This window comes from Haliotis asinina, chromosome 6 (assembly GCF_037392515.1).
Source record: "Haliotis asinina isolate JCU_RB_2024 chromosome 6, JCU_Hal_asi_v2, whole genome shotgun sequence".
Classification (NCBI taxonomy): Eukaryota; Metazoa; Mollusca; class Gastropoda; order Lepetellida; family Haliotidae; genus Haliotis; species Haliotis asinina.
Genome location: NC_090285.1, coordinates 37388319 through 37413715, shown reverse-complemented (window position 1 = coordinate 37413715; position 25397 = coordinate 37388319). Strand labels below are relative to the sequence as shown.

Below are 25397 nucleotides of genomic sequence, written 5' to 3'. Positions count from 1 at the left end.
ACTCACTCACAGTGATTGTGGGTTCATGTCACATTACGATTATGTTTCTTGGTTTCTCAGTACCAGATCCTTGCTCTCAAAGTTGATGTGAACGATGGAAATTAGCAATAGGCTGCTAGCACAGACCTGCGTTTAATAGTGTACTTATCCTATGAAACTTCAAATACTTTGGATATTATTTTTATATGTTCCTCATAAGTTTGGTGGGAAGACATTATTGGTTAGTTTCCTTCCCTGCCACACATCACTGTCCTTGTGTAATGGTACAGATACTAATACCTTAATGACTTATTTTAAGGTATAATCAACCCTGTTAGGCTGTATAAGTTTATAAGCCCACCTGTCTTCATTGACATTGTAGATTCAAAATGTCATAGAAATACCATCAAAAATCGGTTTGGAATATCCATTTTGGTGACTGATATAAAAAGCACCACCACACTAATATAGAAGACAGTGTTGTTGCATGCAGTGTGTGATGTGCCTTAGACTTAGAGCTGATGTCACGTTAATGTCATGTCTGTTGTCTTTCTTTCTAACAGCTGCACCTGGAAGCCAAAGGAGACCCTTGCAAGAAGGTCATTAAGTTCAATTTTGTTGATCTTATTCCTTCTTGGTTCCAAACTCACTTGCTAATATTTCTCTTTCAAAATCTAAATACTATTAGATACCATTAAGACCAATTATTGCATGTTGCAAATGACAAAATACTTCACAAGTGTGTCTTGGTCTTAATGAGTTAAACCTTAAAGATATACATTCCTATCGGGTATGTTTCCATAAGTTTTCAAGTTTGCAGTGAACGGATGAAATTTTTTTATGACATCCAATGTAGTTAAAGTATTAAACAATTATACTGTTTGTTTTTTAATCACCAGTTTTAATTGCCAATTTGTTTTTTAATTATCAGTTTGAAACTCTCTTGGAGAAAGACATGTTCATGTTATGTTCAGAGGTTTTCACTTTTAGGAATTTAGTTTTATTCACTAACCTGCTTCATGTTGCTGGTGGTTTTTTTTGAAAGAGAAATATGTATCATATTTATGCATATTTAGTTCCATATATTCTTGAGGGCTTTTGATATTTTTTAGTACCAGTGAGGAGTTTTGCGCACACAAGACAAATTAATTCAGCTTTTTCTTCCAGATTATGACATTTAGACATAGTAATTTGGGATTTTTCATGGCAAACTAACTATTGTGATGGAAACTTAATCATCCACAACATCTCAGCGTGCCTAAAGTCCATGGACTTTCATAATGCCCAAATATTCACTGGTTTCACATAAGTTTTAGACTCGCTGTGTGCATGCAGTATCTACTGGCAGACTTCTGCTTTGGTCATATGTTTACCGATAGTGTAAATTAACTCAAAACAAAATAATTAAATAATAATTATTTACGAGTGACAACTGTTCATAGCTGACTAAATATGTCAATTTGCTTATGTTTTTCAGTTATTGATGTCCTATTTTGGTTGCAGCAGCATCAGAAATGTGTGTTTTGTTAGTTGTGAGAAGGGGATGTACAGGAAGGATGGTGGTGGTAGCTGTGTTTATACAGAACTTGTTGACATAAATGAAGTTATTTATTTCACTACTCCCAGTCTTTGGTTCATTAAAGAATTAAGATAGGTTTCATTCGACATAAATCTATATTTGTTTTGATATTCGTTTTCTTTGGAGTGTGTTTACACTAACAGTTAACATACGACCAAAGCGGAGGTTCGCCAGGTGATATTTTTACATGCTCTGTGCTTGCACAAAGTGAGTCTAAAAGAATTTGAAACCAACGAATGGAAGTCCTAATTTTGGGGTTATATTGGTCTGGGGTTTTGTATTTTTAGTACTCTAGTCCATTGATTTCACAGGTAATGGTCCTAATAATCCATGGATAATCTCACATTCTTTAGTTCTTCTGTTTTACTTAGGGGTGCAGTGATTCTGAAGGTTATGAAGTGTCTTTGATACAATGAAACCAGCTTGAAATTATACATGATTTTGATCAAGAAATATTGTCATCGACACTTTGTGGTTTACATCTTGTATTGTTATAAAACTTTGTGTCCACATTTATCATGTGTCTGACCTTCAGCATGTTTCACCCCTTCTGAGTTGCTCAGATGACAGAAACAAAGATTTGAAGTTGACACGAGTCTGTCTGAAATCAGTAATATTGAGGAATGACCAGAGACATTTTGTTTTTGACTGGCTATTTTATTATATAAAAGTGATAAGTCAGTTTAAAGGCTTAATTCAAGCACTTTAAGGAAACAGATCGAAACATGGTTTTGCAGAAGAAGGTCACTAGAAAGTAGCACATTAAACTTCAATGACTTTATGAAATATATAGCATGCCTGTCTTAAACTTCTGAAAGTCAGATGAACATAATTCATCAATAATACAGTAAAATCCATTTTGTGAGGAGGTTAAGGAACGTTTTTCAGCTTGCTATAAACAGTTATTTTCATGTGGGATCAATTTTCATGCTTTAAGGACAAAAATTATCATGCATCAATAATCATACCAAGCGAATTGTTCAATTTGATTAAAGGTTATTGAAATTTATAAAGTATTTGACTATAAATATGAAATTAGATTACACCGTTTACAGCTAAACAATACCTACATTATTTGTGTGGGTGAATATTGGGAAGATCTACACGTTGACTTCAATGCAGAAATAGAACGGCTAAAAATCTATGAGTAGATGATACAAATACCAATAAAGCTATCCATTTCCAACCTTGTTTGTGAATTCAACGAGAATTCAGCCTTTTTGCAAATATGATGTTTTCTAGAAGCGCACACATTCACGGAACTCCTCCAGCAAGCTATAAATAGACTATACTTCTTGTATTATGGCTGCCCATACACCATTCAATTCTTATTCTTAAAGATAGGACCTGTAAAGGTCCCGGGGCAGAATAGGCCTTCAGCAACCCATGCTTGCCTTAAAAGGCAATTATGCTTACCATAAGCAGTGACTAACAGGATCAGGTGGTCAGGCTCGCTGACTTGGTTGACACATGTCATTGGTTCCCAGTTGTGCAGATCGATGCTCATGTTGTTGATCACTGGATTGTCTGGTCCAGACTCGATTATTTACAGACTTCCGCCATATCGCTGAAATATTGCTCAATGCAGCGTAAAACTAGACTCACTCACTTGCTATTCTTGAAGATTGTATACAGTGTTATCGACTGGAATTTTTGATAATCAGTTTGATTGCCTGTCAGATGATCAATAAACTGATTATTTGATCAGCTGGTGCACATCATCTTAATTCATTGTCAGTTGATCTCATATGGGACAGTTGTTGTCATGTTGATACAGGTGTAATCCCACCTCCATGATTAGTAAACACAATTCCGTTGTGGCGACTAGCCTTTTGAAAACCTTGTGATGGATACCATCAGATGTTTGAAATGGACAAAACAACAACTACTTTTTTTTCTTTTTTCTTTTTTCTTTTTTTAAATTCTTCTTGGGAAGAGACAGAGGATGGAGGGTGCCATTAATGTGATTATCATGCTGAAGAAAGTCAAAGTAAATTTTCAAATCCTTGACTTTCATTTTAACTTTTGCAAATGATTTAATTAACATGATGTATCTGAAGATGTGACTATGATTTGTGATGAGGGATATTGTTAGAAACTTCTTTTGAAACAATCATGTATGATCAAATCTAATGTCATCATCTAATATTTAGTGCTGTCTCATGTGACCTTGACCTTCTGTAAAATGTCTTAAGAAACTATTCATTTTCTCTAGATGATGTCAGTATGGCTCGACAGATTCTTGTGATCCATGACAACACTCCCAAAAATGTCTTTTTCTGTTTTTTTTTTTATGTTGGTTTAATTTTTTCAGAATATGCTTATGTTTTGTTTTGTATTGATATGTAATTACCTATGTGTTACAATTCATAGTGTTTGGTTATTTTGGGACTGTGTGTGCATAAAATGAGGTACTGGTATACTAAAGGATATCCTGCTACAAGCTCACTGCATTTATATTGCTGCAGACTAACATATTTTACACCAAGCTTCATGTGCACATGTCTCAAGCCTTTACCCATGTAGATCTACATCTGTAGATAATGTTGGTGAGGAGACTTATCTAGCCCGGTTGTAAAGTGTTCTATCCTGCGGATAATAGCCTGGTTTGATTCTGTGCATGGGTACAGTTTTGGAAACCCATTCCTTGTGTGCCTTGGAAGAAATTTGGAAGAAATATTGCTAACAGCATAACTAATATAGATTTGTGAACATTGTATAGTCATGTTACTATGGATGTGGTGGGATATCCTTGTAAATTAAAGCGTTCACTTGTCATGCCAAAGGCCCAGGGTTGATGCTTCACTTGAGCAATGTGTGAAGCCCATTTCTGTTGTACCTTGCTGTGATGATGCTGGAATATTGCTAATATCAACATAAAACCATACTCGCTCATTATTGTTTTTAGTTTTAGTTAAGTTGACTCAGTTTGTAAATGTTTCATGATCAGTGATGATAAATATGAAAATAGTAATATTAGTATACTGATGGACTTCACAATCAACAGCTTCTTCACTATTCCTGCTTATGTAGGCAATCCGAACCATGTTTCATTAAGATAGAAACTTGATAATGTGCATATTTTCTAGATATCACTTCAGTCCCAACTAATTTGTCATTTCACTATAATTTGTATCAGCATAGGCATGTGTTGTATCTTGTAATTAATTATTTTCCCGAAACAAAAACAGTTCTACATATGTGGTTTAGGCTTTGTAAGCATTCTTATTGTATAACATTCTATGCCATGTTGATTTGTGGAATAACTTGATGGTGTCAGCTGGGCAGCATCATAGCATGTGTTCCTTAACCACTAGAATCATTCAGCATAAAATAATGTCACCTGCTCAATCACCAGCCAGCTGAGCATGCTACCTTCACAATTGTTTTCAGTAGTCTAGAATTTGCCCCTAAGTAAATATTTTTGTGATGCTTATCTAAACATGTTCAAGGACAGGTGTGAAGTCCAAAATGTCTGTATTATTACAAGTTCCCATATAATATTCAGGCTTTTACACTGCACGTAAGTGTGTGTCCAGTACACATAAATGTGATGCAGGAAAACAATTCGCTGGCTGCCTCTCTCAGAGCTGTCAAATTGTGCATTGTTTCATCCATAAATCCTCAAGATCAATGATTCATTTCAGACTCTAAAGAACTGATCAAAACATACGTTCCTCTGCACTGTTATTTTACATGACCATCGTATTGTCTGCAATGACCCTTAAAACTAAAAGTTGGGGGTCCCCAAGATCCCTGTGTTTGTGAGTCGAGGTAAAACAGTGATATTATTTACATGAATACTGCTTGTGTTACAAGAACTATAACACAGTTTTACACAGATAATGGGCAAAAGAGACGAGTGGTTTAAGCATTAGCTGATCATTATGAAGAACCAGTTTCGATTCCACAAAGGTGTACAGTGTGTAAAGACCTATAATCTTGTCCTCTGCTGTGATGCTACTGGAAAATTGCTATAAGCAGAAATGAACCATGCTCGCTCGCTCGCTCACTCACTCACTCACTCACTCCACATATATCATGTAGCTGGTGTATCGCTGATTGTGGCGAAAACTAACTCACTCATCAAACACACAGAGGTAATGTATTTCACAAATAGCAACTGATAGACATTGAAAGTAAACTGAATGCTTATGTCAACATAATTACATTGATTAATCAATTTAATTGGTTTCATTGTTACAATGCAGTGTTAAACACATATAAACACAAAAAGTGTCTCTGAATTTAAGCTGGTAACATTTTTGTCCTATGTGCCTCCAAAGGGCACTTTGGAGTCAGACAAATCCAGAGACCATTTCTAACACCTTTTCTAAGTTTTCTAAGACTATTAGTTTCAGTTAGGTTGCCGGTGACTTAAAAGTATGTTTGTACATGCTTAACTTCTACAGCTTTAGTTCTTATCAGATTCACAGCATTGGTCATCTGTATATAGGCATGAAGAAATGGTTACCAAGGTTACACTGCAGATAGCATGATTCCTGTGTGAAAGTTTACCATGTCCATCCATGCTATTACATGAAGCATCCTGCTGTGTTTGAATGACTGTCTCTTTATTGTAAACAAGTATATGTCTCTATATTTTGTTTCAAGGAGATTGTATTGTTCACAGTGATTACTCTATATTTTTAAATTGCAAATAGATCTGAATTCTCATGTTTACACACTGATTATTCTTCTTTGTTTGGCACGATGGGTTAGCCTTGTGGCTAAAGCGTCCTCCCATCACACCAAAGACCCAGGTTTGATCCCCTTACGGGTACAGTGTCTGAAGCCAGCCCATTTGTGGTCTCCTACACTGAGATATTGCTGGAACATCACCAAATGCGGTGTATGACCACATTCACTCACTGACGAGTGGAAGGACCCGTGAAGGTCTGGGGTGGAATAGGTCTTCAGCAACCTATGATTGCCATAACAAAGACTATTCTTGTCGTAAGATATGACAAACAGGATCGGATGGTCAGGCTTGCTGACTTGGTTGCCACATGTCATTGGTTCCCAGTTGTGCAGATTGATGCTCATGATGTTGATTACTGGATTGTCTGGTCCAGATCCCATTACTTACGGACCACTGCCTTATAGTTGGAATGTTGCAGCATAGAACTACTCAGGAGAAGGAGATCATGTAAATTACACTTTTCTTGAGGTCCCAATTCCAAGGAAATTTCTCCTCAGAGCTTAACTAAACCTTGCCAAACAGGAAAATATTTTTCTGACAAATTTTATTGTTATGAACTGAACCAAGAACTCTGTACTGGGATAGGTACTGAACTGTGGCTTGGCATCCCGATAGATGGCCTGGTTTAATTTCCTGTTAAAATGAAAAGAGTGGGAAAATGCTGGGCTTTTTTTATTTTCTTGTTCAAAACAAGACATGCCCCTGTTTCAGGGTTTAACTAAAGGGATCTATGAAGATCTGTAGAACTGATCTACAGCAACTCATGCTTGTTGTAGCTTACAAACAAGATTGGTTGAAAGGGTCTTTGACTTGGTTGATGCATGTCATTGTTTCCCAGTCCCAGATTAGCCATCAGTATCCCATGCTTGTTGTAAGAGTCAACTAACAGGATCAGGTAGTCAGGCTTACTGACTGGGTTAAACTGGGATATCATAGTTCATGATGTGCACATGCTGTTAGTCGCTGTCTGGTCCGGACTCAGTTATGTACATTCATCACATAGCTGGAATATTTCTGCATGTAGCATTTAGCAACAAATAAACATAAGGTGAACCACTGGATTGTCTGGTTCAGACTTTTTTACATATAGACCACTCTCATTAAGTTGGACAATTAATGAAATAATTCAATTTAGGCATCAAAACCCAACTCATTAACTTGGTCTCAATGAGACAATTTGTTGTGTTGAAGGTTAGTTATTTCTGACAGTAGTGAGATGTGAAAGTTCAAATTGTATAGAATCTGAGTCACGTCAAAGGGCTTTGCTTAGCTGCAGCAATACCACCTATATTATCACTGTATGTAAACATTTAGTAATCATGGTCGTTATGTATGCACCATTTAATCCAATGTGAGAGAAAATTATCCAAAAATAGTGTTAATGAAATAAAACAAAAAACAAGACTGTTGCATGTTTGCCATGTGTATGTCTGTTTTTCATGTGAAAAACATTTTTGGTTGGAGTAAATTTTAAAGATTTTGTCAACTCTAAGGGCATTTTAGTGAACATATATCACTGCCATGTTTACTAGTTTAGGTTCTAATGAATATTGCATGCCATGTATATCAAGCATAATCTGGTACTTAGACAATGAGCCTTTGATCATTGCTTCTGTGCTTAAGCATCCATTTCGTTTGTGAAACTGCTGCCAAATCTTCATGTCTGTTGATCATTGTTCATTAAATGGTGGCATAAGAAATACCCACCTACTATTTTTGTAAATAATTTTTGGACCATTCAGGGCACAAGAAGTAAAGCATGTGATTGTTGTTTATGATAACTACAATTGTCATGTTTGTTTAAAAACTGTGAGCTAACTAGGTGCACTTGTTAAAGTAAGCATTCATGATCGGCATGATCAGTAAGAGACTTGTGAAGATCCAGGGTAGAATGTGATCTTCAGTTACCCGTGCTTGTCGCAAGAGGCGACTAACAGGATCGAGTGGTCAGGCTCGATGCCTTGGTTGATACAACATCATTGTTTCCTAATTGCATTGATCACTAGATTATCTGCCCCCAACTCTATTACTGTCAGACTGCAGCTATATAGCTGGAATATCTGTGGTGTTAACAACAAACCAGTCATGACCACTATGATCAATTAATCACAATATTCTCCAGCAAATTTATTTATATTACTATTATTGTGTATCTTTACCAGATTAGGAGACCTGTGAAGGTCCCAGGGTAGAATAGGCCTTCAGCAACCCATGCTTGCCATAAAAGGCAATTATGCTTACCATAAGCGGTGACTAACAGGATCAGGTGGTCAGACTTGTTGACTTGATTGATGCATGTCAGCGGTTCCCAATTGCGCAGTTCGATGCTCATGTTGTTGATCACTGGATTGTCTGGTCCAGACTCGATTATTTACAGACTTCCGCCATATAGCTGGAATATTGCAGAGTGTGGCGTAAAAATAAACTCACTCACTCACTCAGATTAGGATGTGTACTAAACTAATATACCAGCATAGCATGCATGTGTATTTAGTATATCTGTAGTGTAACTTGTTTCTGGATACGCAATCTTACGTGCCGTTTGTAATTTTCTCAAATTTCTGTACAATCTGCCAAAAGTTATGAGCTGTTTCCATCTATGAAAATATTCGGCTGTTAAATATATTAGAATTATCAAAATGACTTCACTAAAGTAGATGTTACACTTGACAGTGTGGAAGATACCAGTTTCTTTGCTTGAACATTGTGACTTTCTGCTGAATTTTCATGCCATTCATATGTGTGAACCTTGTATGTTAGGACTCTCCTGAATCTTTGTGCTTTTATTTTTGGTGTTTTATGTCTGTGTCAGTATTCTGTGATTGTAGGGACTAATCGATAAATATAAAGCATGTATCATGTGCACATAATGGCTTCAATTTTTTGTTTTTTATTATTCATGGGAATAAAGTACTTGTCATTGATGTTGAGATGAAATACCAAAGACAAATCTTCAGAAATCTCACGAGGGCATTAATTAATGATGTCTTCATTGTAATGTATAAATCAATACATTAGTTGTCACTGTGTGTGAATCTCCGTTTCCAGCTTCACATCGATGCAGGTCATTCTGACCCATCCCCAGTCTCCAAGGAAGTGGACTTTTTCAAGGAACATACAGAATTTGACTCTCGTGACACTCAGCCCAGTCCCATCAATGAGCAAGCAAGATTGTCCTCTGAGCCTCAGCCCATCAAGAATGGCTCACTTAGCAGTAAAGGTAAGAACACTTAATGTCAATGATGAACTGGCAAAGTTCTGGGTTAGAATTGATCTTCCTTAGCCCATACTTGTGAGAGGCGACTAACAGGATTGGGTGGTCAGGTTCACTGACTTGGCTCATGCATGTAATAGTATCCCAAATGGATAGGTTGATGCTCATGCTGTTGACCACTGGATTGTCTGTCCCAAATTTGATTATTTACAGACCTCCGTCACATTGCTGAAACCTTGTTGAGTGTGGTGTTAAACAACAAAACAAAATGAAATCGTACAGATTATGATTCATCAATTATCAAGTCTATTTCAAACAGCAATCAAACTGTGATGAAAATTGTTTTGCTGAAAGTGCGATGCAGCAGCTTTTGAAGATGATTTCCACATCTTCCTGTGATGTCCTTATAAAATGTGGAGAACTTTATGTACAGCTGTATTATAACCATCCATCCAATAGTAAATTTGTCTCTACAATGTAAGCAACGTATTCTGTTTGGATGAATAAGATAGCACTTGTCACTTGTGACTTAAATTTCTTTTAAATATTGAAGTAGAATATTACCTGAAATTTAATAGTGGATAGTATTTCAGCCAGTTTTTCAAAGCTACTACCAGTGGCAAACTGTCAAAATTTGAAAATCGAGCACCATGTCTTGACTCGAACTGTTCATTTATCATCAAAGGTGAACTTGTTAAGATCATGTCTGACATGACACTTTTCCCTCATGTTGATGTGATCCCCTAAATAGAAGGATAATCATGACCTTTCTGAGCAACCGCTTAGTGTCAAGCCTTAAAAAAATCACTGAATGATCAAGCAATTTGGTTTTTACTGCATATGCTTGATTAATTGTCACGTGTTCTCCTGTAAATTGTCAGAATGTGATATTTCTTTCACTTAAAAACCATAAGTACTTGAAAGATTGCCCTGTGAAGGTCCAGGGTAGAAGACCAACCCATGCTTGCAATTAAAGGTGACTATGCTTGTCATAAGACTAATGGTATTAGGTGGTCAGACTTGCTGACCTGGTTGACACGTCATCGATTCCTAATTGCGCAAATCAACACTCATGCTGATGATCACTAGATTGTCTGGTGCAGACCTGATTATTTACAGACTGCCACCATATAGCTGTGATATTGTTGCGTGTGGCATAAAACTCACTCACTCTTGGAAGATTGAAAACATGATGGACAACTCATAACAGATCAAGAATGGGTAAAATTCACTAAACTTCTAGGATATTTAATCCACATTGAATAGACACAAACTTCGTTGGTCAGTATTACCATGGCTTGTGTGATGTTCAGACCAGTGTGTATGTGGATTTTTTGTTATTTCCAGCTGTGGATATAGACCCCAATGAAGGACCTAATGTTGAGGCTGCTCTCAGTATGTCCCCCACCCAGGCTGCTGCTATTGCTGAACCCAGGAAGGCAATCATTGGAGGGAAGAAGGCCCCTGCTGGGAAGAAGGGGGTGAGACTGCTTCACTGTTTTCATTGTTTCTTTTCAGAACAAAAAAAAAACATATTGATAGTGCCTCAAGATTTTGAGTGGCCTATGATTTGATGATTTTAAGATCTTAAGATTCTTAGTGCAGTGGTGGTTAAAACGTTCACTCCTCATGCTGAAGATCTGGAGTCGATGCCCCACATGGGTCTGGTGTTCCCCGCCATGATATTGCTGGAATAGTGCAGATGCGGTGTAAAACTATACTCACTGTTTAAGATTCTTCCTTCTCCACTCATCCACCACCTTTCTTCTCTTCTTCTTCCTCAGCACCTTTTCTTCTCTCAATCACTCCATTTCTTCTCCCACCTGCCTTATTTTCTTATCTCAACTTCCCCATTTCTCCTTTCACTTTCACATTTTCTCTTTTCACCTTCTTCCTCTCCCATCTCTCTCCTCCCCCTCCCCTTTATCTTCCACCATCACCTTTTATGCTTTCACTTTCCCCTTCCTATCTCCTCCCCCTCCACTTTTCTCCTTTCACTCTCCCCTTTCTTCCTCTTTCCTCCCCCCTCCCCTTTGTCTCTCACCCTTGCTTTTTCTCCTTTCACTTTCCCATTTTTCCCTTTCACCTTCCTCTCTCTGCTAACCCTCCCCATTGTCTCTCCCCCACCTTTTCTCCTTTTACTGTCACCTTTCTCGTCTCACCTCTTCCTCTCTCTTCTCTCACCATCCTGCTGTAGCCTCTTTCTCCCTCTTGGGTCTCTCACCTCACCATTTCTTCTTTGACTGTCACATTTTCTCCTCTTACATTCCTCCTCTATTCCCCCCCCCCCCCCATTTCATCTCACCTGACCTTTTTCCTTTAACTTTCACCTTTCCTACTCTCACCTCTTCCTCTCTCCCCTCTTCCTGCTTTGTCTCTCACCCTCCCCGTTTCTCCTTTCATCCTCCTTCTTTCTTTCTACCTCACCAACTCTCAGGAGGCATATTGTCAGTAGCCTGTGAATGTCTAACATTAATATTTTTACACATCTGTGTCTCTTTGTTAATGATTAGGATTTATATTCCTCCCTGCTGTTGCCAGAAAGCTGTAGGATACTTTACAGTTTGCAAGATACTTTTTATGAGATTCTTGCCAACACCTGTCTGCCATTGTCTCATAACTTCATTTCCATGTTCCCTATTATGAAGACATTGCTGGTATATAATGCAGGGATTGGGAAAGACAGGGGTCATCATCCATTTTGCACATTAGTTTAAAATATGGCCCATTAAAATTTTGAAGTTTACCATTGATAAAAGGACAGTGGTCCATTCTATATTCAGATTATGGCCAATAATCCAGAAAGTGGCCCAATCTTTCCCATTCAGTGTATCCTATTATTATCATTTTACACCTATCTCTCTAAAAAATTTGATACTAATACCTGAGGTCACATACTGTGAACATGTTTTATATCACAGTCAGTACCCTGGGGAGAAGCTATGCAGTGTCGAAATCATATCATTCCATAGCATAGTCAAATGATAGAAAAAATGGCAGCTTTTGTGTTCTGGATGTGGATAATGCTGAGTGTCATATTTCGATTGGCAGAGTTAGAATATGACAAACTATGCATAATTCCCCAACATGTGTTGCTTCGTGATCCACTCCAGTGACAGCTTGGGTCATGACACTGCACTGGGGAATACAGTCTTGATATTGATTTCTTTAGTGTGGAAGTTTCTAAAGGGGAGGTAACTCAGTCATGTCTCCATGCACTGACCTGTTGATTCACATTGTATTGTCTGTCCTATAGTACATGAATTGTTTTGGGGGTGGTAGGCTTAATGGCTTAATGGTTAAGGCTTTAGCTTGTCACACCAAAGACCCATGTTCCATTCCCTACATGGGTACAATATGTGAAGTCTACTTCTGGTGTTCCCTGCCATGATATTGCTCAATTTGCTGGAATATTGCGAAAAGCTGCGTAAAGCCACATTCTCTCATTCACTCATAAATTGTTTGAAGCAACAATGGGCATTTACTGACCTCCTTGAGTTCTTTTTCGCTTATTTCATTCAGAGTAATCTGCCATTTTACCCATATTATGCATGTTATGTTTCTACTGTTCCTGTTACAGAAGGGTTTTGGTGCGCAGCGAGTGAAGACAAACTTCAGCGAAATAGAGAATCGTGCCCAGCAGCTGGACAAGGAGAGGGAGGAGTTGGCCAAAGCTACTGCAGTCCAGGAGGCTCGCACCAAGGAGGAGCAGGACAAGCAGATGTAGGTGTATGCCCCAGGGGTGGGGAGGAGTAGGTGGCATGGGAAACAACCAGTACTGAGGCCCAGGGTCTTCTAATAGCTAGCACTCTTGGGCTTGGGTGGGAGGACCTACCTGAAGGGCAGGGGAACACTGTAGTTCTGGGAGCTACATGGTTCTTGGCTTTGGGAACCCCAGTATTACCATCTGTTTGTCACGAAATGAGAACATTGAATTGCATAGTAAGTTACAACTGTTTGTTATATGTGAATGAGGTACATGGCAGTGAATACCATGTACCCATTAATATCTGTTTGTTATTTTTGTACCTACCACAGGAAAAAGTTGTTTAAGAAAGGATCAAGTGTCGTCTTTCATGAAAGGGGCACTGTGGTAGGATGAACAGCACGGTCTGCTGGAACATGGCTACTAAAACAGACACCAAATGCGAAACTTTGTCTTACTTGTGTGACAACCAAGGGTGCGACTTAATTGTAAAGATTTGGAGGGAAGTCTGATTTACTCCTGAAAATGTCCAAATGTCCAGATGTCCACTACCTGCTGACTTGTGATGCTACTTCTTGCAGGGCCAGCATGAGACTGGCGTACAAAGACATGAGTCTACAAAGGCAGAAACAAGAGGAGAAATTGAAGGCTGCTGACCCCAAGAAGGCTGAGCAGTTCGAGAGGTTGGGCATGGGGTTTGCTGGTAGCAAGTAGGTATTCCTGCAGTCATTGCATATGTTTGTGTCTGTTTACTGAAGTGGATTATTTGTTGTCATCATGTCAGCGTTTGTGTAATGACCAACTGATGTGTTAAATCTTAGGGTTGTGTTTCAAAATTTTAATGCATTTCTTCTTACCATCAAAACCGCCAACAGAGATGATCGTGATAATTGACTGTCACCCTACCCAGATGAAGGGTATTGCAATGATCTTACCATTGACCTTTAGTTCTCGATGATCTTACTGTTGACCTATTCATGGTCCAGGGTGTTGTTGTACAAGACCAACCTCAGCGCTAAGATGACCTTATGTCTGTGTTGAGGTATGGGAGTTAGTGCTAAGATCACTTTGTACAATGGCAACCAGGAACACAGCAGCCACTTCATTACATGATTTTCACCCATCATCCATTCATTCAGTTGTATCTAAATGTAATTATTTTGACTGACGTAAAACTTTGGCTAAAAGGGAATTAGGTTTGACATAAGGTTTCACCATCTCAGTCCAAGTAGATTGATTTGTGGGGTTTTTGTTGCGTGAAGCTTGTGTAACTGTTGACTGTCCTTTGTCTCCCAGAGGCATCAGTCACTCTGCCATCTCGGACATGCAGACTATACAGCAGGAGGGATTGAAGGATTCAAGGAATGAGCGAAACAACCGACGGCGGGACTTCTTTGATGATGAGATGGATATGATGGGAGGTCGATTCTCCTCCAGTTCCTCTAGGTAAGGTCACTGGATGTTTGTGTGTTCAGGGTGATTGTTCATCAGCTATGAATCTACTTGTTTTGTGAATTTGTCTCCCCACCCTGGAGCCCAAGAATCCCCCATGATGACCTGTTGGCATCTGGGTTTGTGGCATCATCCAAAGGAAACACATTGACAAAATGTATTTAGGTGGGACCTCATCGCATCTTTGGCTGGCATGACATCCCAGGGCCCCACCAATTATTAGAGGTCCTGATAAGAAGTATGAGGGTCCTCTGAAGTAGCATAGAAGAACCATGAACGATTTGATCTTACCTTTAGATGATTTGATCATGCCTTTAGAACCAGGAATTAATCATCATATGGACTGGTGGAAGAAATGATGTGTGTAACTGCTTTGAAAGAAATTCTTTATGTTTGTGCATCTGGTAAAGCCCTTGTTAGGGTTGTATCTGTGAACTCTGGTACATGTGACAGTGGTTTGATCATGTTTGTTCAGTCTAAAGTCTAAATTGTTTATAAAAGATGTTTAAGGTAATGGCTAAGACAGTCTCGTATCCATTTTCAGATATGGCGACAGGTATGACGACAATTCATACAGTTCAAAGCGAGACGACTTTGGCAGCTGGGGTAATCCTAACAAAGGTGGCAGTTGGGACATCGACAGGTTCGACAGCAAGTCAAGCAGTTCAGACAAGTTCTCTTCCAAGGATGAAGACAGGTGGATGTTTAGATATTAGTCAAGTCTTGTGGTTGAGAGTGTCTGCATCATGGTCTGGCGTCTAGTTGTGTTATACAGAAATCAATGAAACAAAGTCAAACATAGACATCTTTAAACAAATTTGTAAATACATACATTTTTATTTTGTGTGAAAAAAGTTTACACCCAAAAAGAATTCTTTAGTTGTAGATGTTTTATAGGAAAGCACAAAAAGTGTATGGACATGTGATAGGTAGACTGTGTGACAGGAAGTATGCTATGGTCACAACAAAAGTCATCCTCAATAATCTCCATGTTATGGGTTACGATATGTCTCCAATATATCCTGGATGCATCTACACTTTAGTCTGATGAATTTATGACCCTCCCTTTCCTGGCTTTTTATCCAGTCAGGTGCTTACAATGGGAAGGTGAGCATACCAATCACAACTCACTTTTGGTTCTTAAATTATCTAACCAATTACATTTGGCTGCACAATTGATGCACAGATACACTGAAAGAGATAGAGAGAGTTCATGCATATATCTTATTTCAGACCTGTCAGTTTGTCTGTATGATTTCTACCAAAATCTGAGTCACACTGAGAACAAACCTTCAAGGTCGCAACCGCTATCTTTGTTGACACAGGCAAACTCAGTTGTAATGGCGACTTAACTGATTGGCTACTATGAGAATGGGGTGCTAGCATAAGGGAGCCATAAAATTATCAGGTCACAAAACCATAGATGCATCCAGGGTACTTGTGGCGATATATTGCACGTATACCCTGGATATTATCGAGGATGATCAAAAGTATGACATTCCAGTTCGGCTTATACAAGGATATTATTTCACTATGCAAAGTGTCCCTTCATGAGCCAAAAATGGTTGTGTAGCCAGGTTGCAGTGTGATCAAATCAAAGATATGTCTCTCAGTAATCCATTGTATATAAGCTTGCAAACGTATCTTGTTTACATTGTTCACCGATTTGGGTTTCTCAGAATCTCTGTTTCGTGTAGGTGTTGTCATAGGTATGACTAAAACGGAGGAATAATGCACAAGGGTATATTATCTAGTTTGATTATTGAATTTCTTTTAACTGTTTTTAATTTTCTCCATTACCTGGTAATGCTTTCTGGAGATGTTAGGAAATATTTTGCATGAAGTAAAGTCGTAATTTTATCATTTGGTGTCTATGGTACTCAACATCTTCTGACGATCAAACTACTGAAGTAATTATTTTTTTCCTTACGAAATGTGGAGCATTTGTTTTTGAATTGGTTGCTGTCATTAGTTGACTGTGGCATCCACAACACTGCAAGGTAGATGGGGTAAAGAGTGTTACGGGTATGTTTAGGTGCTGAGTTGTGTCCCTTGTATGTTCCAGTATCTGATGATTCATCCCAGTTTTCAATCATGGTTGTGGGGACCATACCTGCGCTCACAGAGATTACAACATATCTTGCTTGTCCATAACATTAGGCTGTAATTCACTAGATCCTCAATCCTCCGATGTACCATTTACCTGTCAAATCCATCAACTCCACTCATGTCCATTTTAGTCTTCCCTTTTCAAGTGACAACACATGTAGCCTGGTTAACAGGGTTGCGTAGGAGAGGTCATTTTCATTGTACACCAACCTCGTCCTTACACAGCAAAAGAACAAACCCCCATACACCAAACCTCAGTGTCCATCATTGTATATAGCCCCCTGTATCTTGGACGTGTAGATATGTGTTCTTAGTGTGTACTTGGTGTGTATTTCTGTGTGTATTTATTTTGCAGGCACTTGTTCAACTCTCCGTGATAATGGTGCAATGAACATTCTTTCAGAAACTTGTTTACAATCTCTGATCTCGAGTTAAGGCGTATGTTTATTCAGGGATAGGACACTTGGAAACCAAATCATTGATTATGTATTTGTTTGATATTGATGAATGGATTGTGAATGATATCACTGTTATGAATGATATCACTGTTATCATAAATCATGTTCATCTAAGAGCTGGGTTGGTATAACTTAGCGGGAGTTTGAAAGTTAGTTGTAAAAGATGATTAAAGGCTTTATTTTGTGAAATTTTTAGCTGGGGTTGGGCTGTCTGTTGATTGTCTAATTTTATGGGATTATGAAAAATTTTAAAGATAATATTGGTTATAGGCAGGCATCGCATGAGCCAATTTCCAAATTAGACCCTTGGAATCACTCATTGTTACACCTCTGAAAAATACTGAACCTACTATACATGGCACAGCTGATATCGTCCGAGTCTTTTGATGGATCTAGTCTCCAATGGTTACCACAGGTAGTGAGGATCTTTATGTTCATAGAAAAAATGATGATACAGTATTGTGCATTGCATTTGTTATAGGTAGATCCCAGTCATTGTGTAATTCAAGACAGTTGTTACGCTTGCATTGTTTACCTAGCAGAGTTTTGTTTTAATTAGAACTGAGATTCACTGTTTAGTACTTTTGAAGACAGCCAGTAGTAATCATGTGTACACGCCTGTTTAATATGCAAGAGATGTTTATCTGTGAGCTCTAGGAACAGGGAATGTTGCGGTTTATAGATTGTGTGTGAGCCTTTGAAAAATCTATACCTTTTTCCAGAGATATACTGGATTTTAGAATTCTGAGTTTCGAGGTGACTTCTTATACTTGTGAAGGGTATGCACTGTTTTACTCCTACTTTCTGCTAGTCCTGGGACTCTTTCCACAAAGTGATCTTTGTATTACGATGGATACAGTTTTGAATACATTGACTTACAACCATTGTAGTGCTGAGGTTACTCTATGGCATGGGACCGGGGAGAAGGGCTGGTAATCTTCCTCAGACATTTCCAATATTTCTTAGCTATAATTCTAGTCTTGTCTTTAACATTCTTCATCATTACCATCCTCAATATCTCCAGAGTATACATTCCGATAAGTCTCCACTATACCCTATAAACATCTATCTCCTCAGCCTGATAAATTTTCTTACCTCCATTGACTGGCTTTTTATCCAATCAGGTGTCTGTGCTGAGAAGTTGAGCAAGTCAGTCAAAACTTTTTAAATTATCTAACCGATTGAACTTGGCAACACAAATTATGTAGAGGTTTTCTGAAAGACGTAGATGTTCATGCATGTATTTTTTTTTAGTTTAGGACCTGTCATTTTGTCTGTATGATTTCCCCCAAATTTGAGTCGCACTGTGAATAAACCTTTGCTGGTGCGATGACTGTCTTTGTTGACACTTGCAAACTACTGACAACTTAGCTGGTTGGCTACTGTCAGAATGCAGAGTCAGCAAATAGAGGTAATGAAACTATCGGCTGACCCGCAGATGCATCTAGGGTATAGTGGAGATTTGTCAGAATGTATACCCTGGAGATATCAAGGATACGTCATTACATGTTTACAAAAATGGTGCAGATGGACTCTGTCACAGAGAGTGTTCACAGAATCAATGGTTTCTTAAAGATGCTCACTTGAAGTTCAAAACATTTTATAGATATTGAGGATTATGATGCTAAACAATCCTGAAGCACCTTTTGTCATAAGTCTACTCCACCTGAAACTTACTCGAACTGCTGTTCCAGGATTGGTTTAGACGAAGCCTATGTTAGTAGAACAGTTTTATATATGTCAAGACGTCTGGTAATTTGCAAGCATTCTTTTTGTGATATGCCTGTTATCGATTTATACTAAAGCTTGTGCTAAGGGGAAATATACATTTATTGCTTTGTAATTTACCATGACATACCTGTTGACATAGTTCAGTTTCTGATGAGTTCCTGTACCTTTAATTTTGTAGCCTCCTCTTAATGATGTACGACTTTTTGCTTGACAAGGCTGTTCTAGAAGCAGATTTGTTGTCCATTCTCAACATGCTAGGATTTGTACTTCTTTCATTCCAAATTATTTCACGTTTAGTTAAAATGATTTTGAACTCAAGTGCCAATAAGACCACCTTTTTGTATGTCTTTTATAAGCAGTTTTTACCAGTAAAGATATTTTGTTTATATTTTATCATGAAATAAAGTCTTCTCGAAACAAGAACTTCTAAGGCCTCTTAGTTGTTTTTTCCCTGTTAGAATGAGAGAGGTTTTCTAGATCAGCCTTGTTACATGCAGTGACACTTAGAATATCAGTGTTTGGCTGGGGAGATGACCGGTACTGTTTCCAAAGGTCAAAGTTACACTGAAATCAATTCCCATAGCTGCATAGGTCATGCTGTCATAAATAGCAGTGGTTTGTATGATTGGCATTATTAGAGGCTGGTGAGTAATAAGAGAGTAAGATTCTTTATGGATAACGACTTCTTTATTACGTATGATGTGACGTTTCAGTTTGGATCCTTATACCGTTGTCAGCATACTGAAATGTTGCATCATATGTAATAAAGAAGTTGTTATCCTTAAAGAATCTTACTCTCTTATAAATAACAGTAGCATGTACTACCATTGTAAAACTGTCACAACAGCAAAAATAGACGTGATAGTCACTCCTAACATTTTTTCAGTGTTCCCTGTCATTTCTGATACCATTTTTTCTTTAAATTTTATTTTATCATGTACTGTATATTCACTTGTAAAATATCACAAATGCCTCACAATTAAATCATAAAAGAAAATATAATTTGTCAATCAATAGAAGGAAATTTTGTCTAAGATCCACTGTTTTTCTTCATTAAACAGACTTTTTCCCATCAAGATATTACTGTAGTCTCTGCCCAGCTGCATGGTTGTTTAATATCTTACAAGCTTTGGTTATGTCATGGTTGTTACAAAGACAATGTAATGTGTATTTGGTTGGTAGTAAGCTTGAACTTGCAGCAGATCTGGTAAAATATCAAAAAATACATTCAAATTTATACAAATTAGTCCGTGAGCGTATCAGACTCTTCAAAATCTGGTGTGAAGATCTGACAGTTCTTCTGTACATATCTGAGTAACCTTTGAGCACCGTATAGAAATTAATGGATGTGTTGGTTCTTGAGCCAATGAATTCTCAGCTTTCTTTACCCACCATTATCAGATTCTGTTCATTCAGTAATTTGTGTCTTAACTGGGAAGAAAGAACCTAAGAGAACACAAATATTCCCTTCATGTACTGTTTTCAGTGTTTAAGGCATGGTGAAGAAGACCTAATTTAGGGAAATGGCTGTTTAATTTCGTTAGATATGGAAATCGGATATACTGGTTTTAAAAGTTTAAGGATCATACTAAGAATTGACCCGCTTTGATGCTCAGTAACTGATGAGAAATTTGAACTGATGTAGTCTTACATTCTCCTGGATATAATCAGATCTTCACACAGATGTACATTTTAGAGTCTAAGGTCTGATTGACTGATTGTGAACTTGCTGAATGAGCTTGATGAATTTAATTTTCCAGTGTCAAATTTTGTAGATTTTGAGGAATCATCTTGCCTACAATCACATAATTTCTTTTCAATTTTCTATGTCTCATTTATCGAATGGCAAGAACTGCAATCATCAGTTGAGCATTATGGAACCACACCTAAGTTAATAAATTTGATGTCATTAGTTAAATACTGGCCTGTCAACTTTGACAAAGGTACACCCTGAACTCACTTCATGAAAATTAATTATGCTACACTGAAGTGACATGTAAGTCTATGGAAAAGACGTCAAGTGGCCCAATTTAACTGGCAGGGGTCTGCGCATCCTTTATGAACAGATCTGCTGATAGTTTTGAGTGAGTTTGATTTAAGTCACATCACCGTTATTTCAGCCATGATGTGGATTTTCTAATATGGTTAATGCTATGATCAGGACTGTGTAGTACCATGTTATATGCTGTTGTGTACCTGTCTTGCATGCTGACTGATTTCTTTACAAGCTATCATGATAACGAAGATGACGAGGAGGATGGGTAAATATCACACGCTTGGTGTGCTTCATCATGGTGCTTTATCATATATATTACTTTATCATATACCTACATGTATATTACACACATATTTACTTATGGTGGCTGCTGGGTTCTTCACTTGCTTGTCTTCTAGAATCTGCATTTGTACACACTGAAGGGTTTGTTGTCACACCTACAGACCTTTATGCCTGAACAAAGATTGGAATAAACCTGAACTTCTTTGAGTGGCAGGGTGACGGTGTAGCCTAGTGGTTAAAGCGTTCGCTGGTCACGCTGAAGATCTGGGTTCAGTTTGTGAAGCCCATTCCTGGTGTGGCCGATGTGATGTTGCTGGAATATTTTTAAAAGCGGCATAAAACCAAACTCATTTACTCAATCCTTGATTGGCATTTAAAGCTTGTATGATAAAGAACAAGATTTTATGGGTTGGCTACTTTATTGTAATACATGCAGCATTTCAGTGAAGATGCTAACACTGTTACTAGCAGTCGATAACAGTATTACCACCTAGACCGAAATGTTGTGTCTGTTTAGAAAAGAAGTCAGTCCATATCATTAGTAGATATCAGTCCGTTCCTGTTCCCAGCTCAGCTTGTACATTCTACGGTGACTGAACCAGATCGAAAGTGTGCTGTGATGCTTGTTTCCTGCAGAACAGAACAGACTTGAGTTGGGGGCTGTGTCATTCATTGCCTCACAGCATTACATTTGTGTATAAGTTATTGTAGTGGTACATCTGTGTAGATGAAGTCGTCTGGACAATAACCCCATCAGTGTTATTCAGGGGTAGACAACTGCTGGTCCTCAAGTCACAGGACTGGACAAATCTGGAGGGAATCTCTCCAAAAATCTATAGAAATCAACTAACTCTGAAATAGTTTTGGGTTAGGTTGATTAAACTCCTGCTGTCTACCCCAGTTATTATTAGTCCTTTGTTTTGCTGAATAGTCATTCATTTTTATTTTGTTGATGTAGTTAATTTTGAGTGTTCTGGAATGATTAGATTTCAAATTAGCCCAACCTTTATGATATTCAAATGGTCATGGAGTTCTGAACTGGATACAGGCTTTTATATGCATTTTTGGTTGTTGCTAAAATGTGAGTTCGAAAGTGGTCTTGAGCAACCCATGGTTCTCATAGTAGCAACTGATGGGATATGGTGGTCACATACACTGACTGGGATGATGAATTCAGTCATCCCATTTGTACAGATCAGTGCTCACGATGTCGATCACTGAATTGTCTGGTCCAAACTGGATTATTCACAGACAGCAAAAGTGTAGCTGGAATATTGCTGAATGAGGCATTAAACAAGAAACAATGTATTGCAGTGAGTGGGATATCTTAATGTGATTGCAGAGGATTCAGTTTCAGAAAGAAAAATATAGAGATGGAATGATGTATGTGAGTGCTGATAAAATTTAGACTTCATAATGCTAAGAGTCAGACTTTGGTGATAGGTTAAATGTTCTGGACACAGCAGTAAGGATTGATAAAGCTATATAGGCTGTCTAAATAAAACTGATATTACTTCTGCTGCATACGGTTACACATTTGCTTTTATGTGCTGCCATCTGACATAAACCTGACATGTTTGGTATAGATGTGATTTTTTAAGAACAAAATACTGCAAAACTGTTTCATTTCCTTTCACTGTTTCTTATGTTTGCAATATTTACCTACACCTTTTAAATATTTACAGTATTTACTTACACTTTCCAATGTATTCATGGCATTTACTTACACATTTCAATATACTGACAGTATTTTGTCTACACTTTTCAATATATTTACAATGTTTAGTCACGCTTTTCAATATATTTACAGTGTTTACTTACGCTTTTCATAATATATTGACAGTATTTACCTACACGTCAATATATTCACAGTATTTTCTTACACTTCTCAGTATGCTTATGGTATTTACTTATCCATTTGAAACACGATTCAATGTGCACAGATATTCATCAAATCTTGACAGCCCAGTAACAGACCTGATTTCAAGTTGAAAGTGACCCCCTTGAACATGGCTGCAAGAGCTATTAAATTTGAAATTAAATTTGAAACTGAATGTCTCAAAGGGGACATACTAGTATTGTCTCAACACACCACATGGAGAAGAAGAATGAATCTCTGATTTGACGTTGCATTTGGCATGGCAGGTCACATTTACCTTCTCTATTCAAAAGTTGTATCACTTCCAATACAACAGCCCTGGTGGTCCCATTTGGAATGGCCCGAACACCCATTTGAGGAATCCTGCCAGAGATGACAGCTGACGATTAGTTAGGTGCAGATTGTTGTGGCCTGGCCAAGTCTCATCCTTACATTGGCCGTTTCTCATATTGTCAGCAATGATGTCTGTGGCCCAGACTTTAACTTGACCAATGAAGATTGGTGCTGGTCATAGTTATCATGTATCTCACTGTATCCCAGTTACATTGACAATGCAGTGTTGTCAGTGACTGTCTGATAAAGATTCAAATAATTTACATACATTTAGTTGAAATATTTCTGAGTGTGCCTTCGAGCAACAAACTATCTTTAACTCAATAAGACACAATGTCCAAATGAGCATTTGTTGTCGCATCTGAAGTAGTCTTCTGCTTGTATATTCTCTCTTGAACACTTGACTCTTCATTGAATGAAGCGCGAAGCCAAGAGGATGTTCAGCACCATTATTGGTCAAATAGTTGAACATACGTGTCATGAATTCATCAAGAACTGTCAATCCTGTTCTCACTCAAAACACATCCTTGCCAATAGTTGATGCAATTGTTCAAAGTACAGTGTCTCAGTCCTTTCCTGGTGTCCCCAGTCATGGTCTGGTGGGATACTGTTAAAAGGAAAATAGAAACTTACTGGCTAATTTACTCATCCATCCAAACATCAAGTCACTCACTCACACATGTACTCGCACATGCTCTGGATTCTTTCTTGGGAGTCAATACAGGTAAAATAGGTTCTAAATACTAGACACATAGTTTTCTAGTGAACATCGTAATACACTACACCCAGTTCCTTAAGCATTATGTGCCAGTGATTTAAGCTTGTATGAGAGTAGATATGTTAACATAACAAATCATCAAAAGGGGGTGGTGGGGTAGTCTGGTGGTGAAAGCATTTGTATATTACACCAAAGACCTGGGTTTTGATTCCCCTCACAGGTTCAATTTGTGAAGCCCCATTTCTGGTCTCTCCTCTGTGATCATGCTTGAATATTGCTAAAAGTAGCCTAAACCTAAACTCACTAAAAGATTCTGGCATGAAGCCAACCACATGCCAGCCATTGTGGACAGACTACCAAGCCTGACAGTGAGAGACTGTTGTCTTATGTTTCAGGCCTCAGAAGAGCAGCAGCAGCAGCAAGAAGACATACAGTGAAACATCCTCATCCTCTTCCAAGTCTTCGGCAGATGCTCAGAAGAGATTTGGTAATTCCAAGGCCATATCTTCAGACCAGTATTTCGGCAATAACGATATGGATGTGAGTTCTGAATATGTCATCCTAACTAGTGATTGTGTCCTTAGTTTAGTGCCTGGTCTGTTTGCGTTTTCTTGAAACTTAGATTTCTTGTTTTCAGCAGCAGTATGAATTTATATTTGTGTTTATTGTTCATCTGTTATATTGGGTTAATACTCTTAAAGAAGTCTGGTCACCATCTTCCAATTGATAGAGCAGTCTGACATCAGAATATGTCTGCTCTTTGCAAGATTATATGGAGAGTAACATTTTACAGGTTTAAAACTTTGAAATGTTTATCATATGAATTTTCCTTAGAATCACTGAAATGGCTCATCAAGTGATGTTTTTTATACTTAGGAAGCTAATGCAGTGACTTGTGTATTTAATTACAGAATACTTTTTATAATAATGCTTTGTATGTGAATTGGTACTAATTACATCATCCTGTTTGGGTCATCTTCTGCACCTAAATTCACATACATTTTGTGAAGCTGTCAGGGCCTGAAAATGTGTTAGTTCTTAGAAAACCTGCTTCACTTGCTCAAAAGTCATGACTGAACATTTCTTGAAGACAGTGGGAACTTTTTGATATAGACTGCATGATATAATAGTCATCATTTAAACGAAACAAACTGCATCATTTTACACCGGATGTGACATTCACAGATGCAGTTTGCACAGTTTCTGCATAAAACAAAGAACAACAACAGATAATCACACAGTTTTTTTTGTCTTTATGC

At 38.0% G+C, this 25397-nt stretch overlaps 1 protein-coding gene across 4 annotated transcripts in view; it reads left to right on the top strand.

Annotated features, from left to right (window-relative positions):
• The window catches only part of LOC137288246 (ADP-ribosylation factor GTPase-activating protein 2-like), a 38475-nt gene that overhangs the window by 3293 nt on the left and 9785 nt on the right, over positions 1 to 25397 (top strand). The window contains exons 4-12 of one of the 4 annotated variants that reach the window (XM_067820704.1): positions 543 to 578; positions 9309 to 9480; positions 10822 to 10955; positions 13055 to 13197; positions 13762 to 13890; positions 14477 to 14626; positions 15177 to 15329; positions 21159 to 21191; positions 24534 to 24678. In XM_067820704.1, coding sequence (XP_067676805.1) covers positions 543 to 578; positions 9309 to 9480; positions 10822 to 10955; positions 13055 to 13197; positions 13762 to 13890; positions 14477 to 14626; positions 15177 to 15329; positions 21159 to 21191; positions 24534 to 24678 — 1095 coding nt within the window. The remainder of the gene's footprint in view (positions 1 to 542; positions 579 to 9308; positions 9481 to 10821; positions 10956 to 13054; positions 13198 to 13761; positions 13891 to 14476; positions 14627 to 15176; positions 15330 to 21158; positions 21192 to 24533; positions 24679 to 25397) is intronic. The other 3 variants (XM_067820706.1, XM_067820705.1, XM_067820707.1) reach the window with 3 other exon arrangements.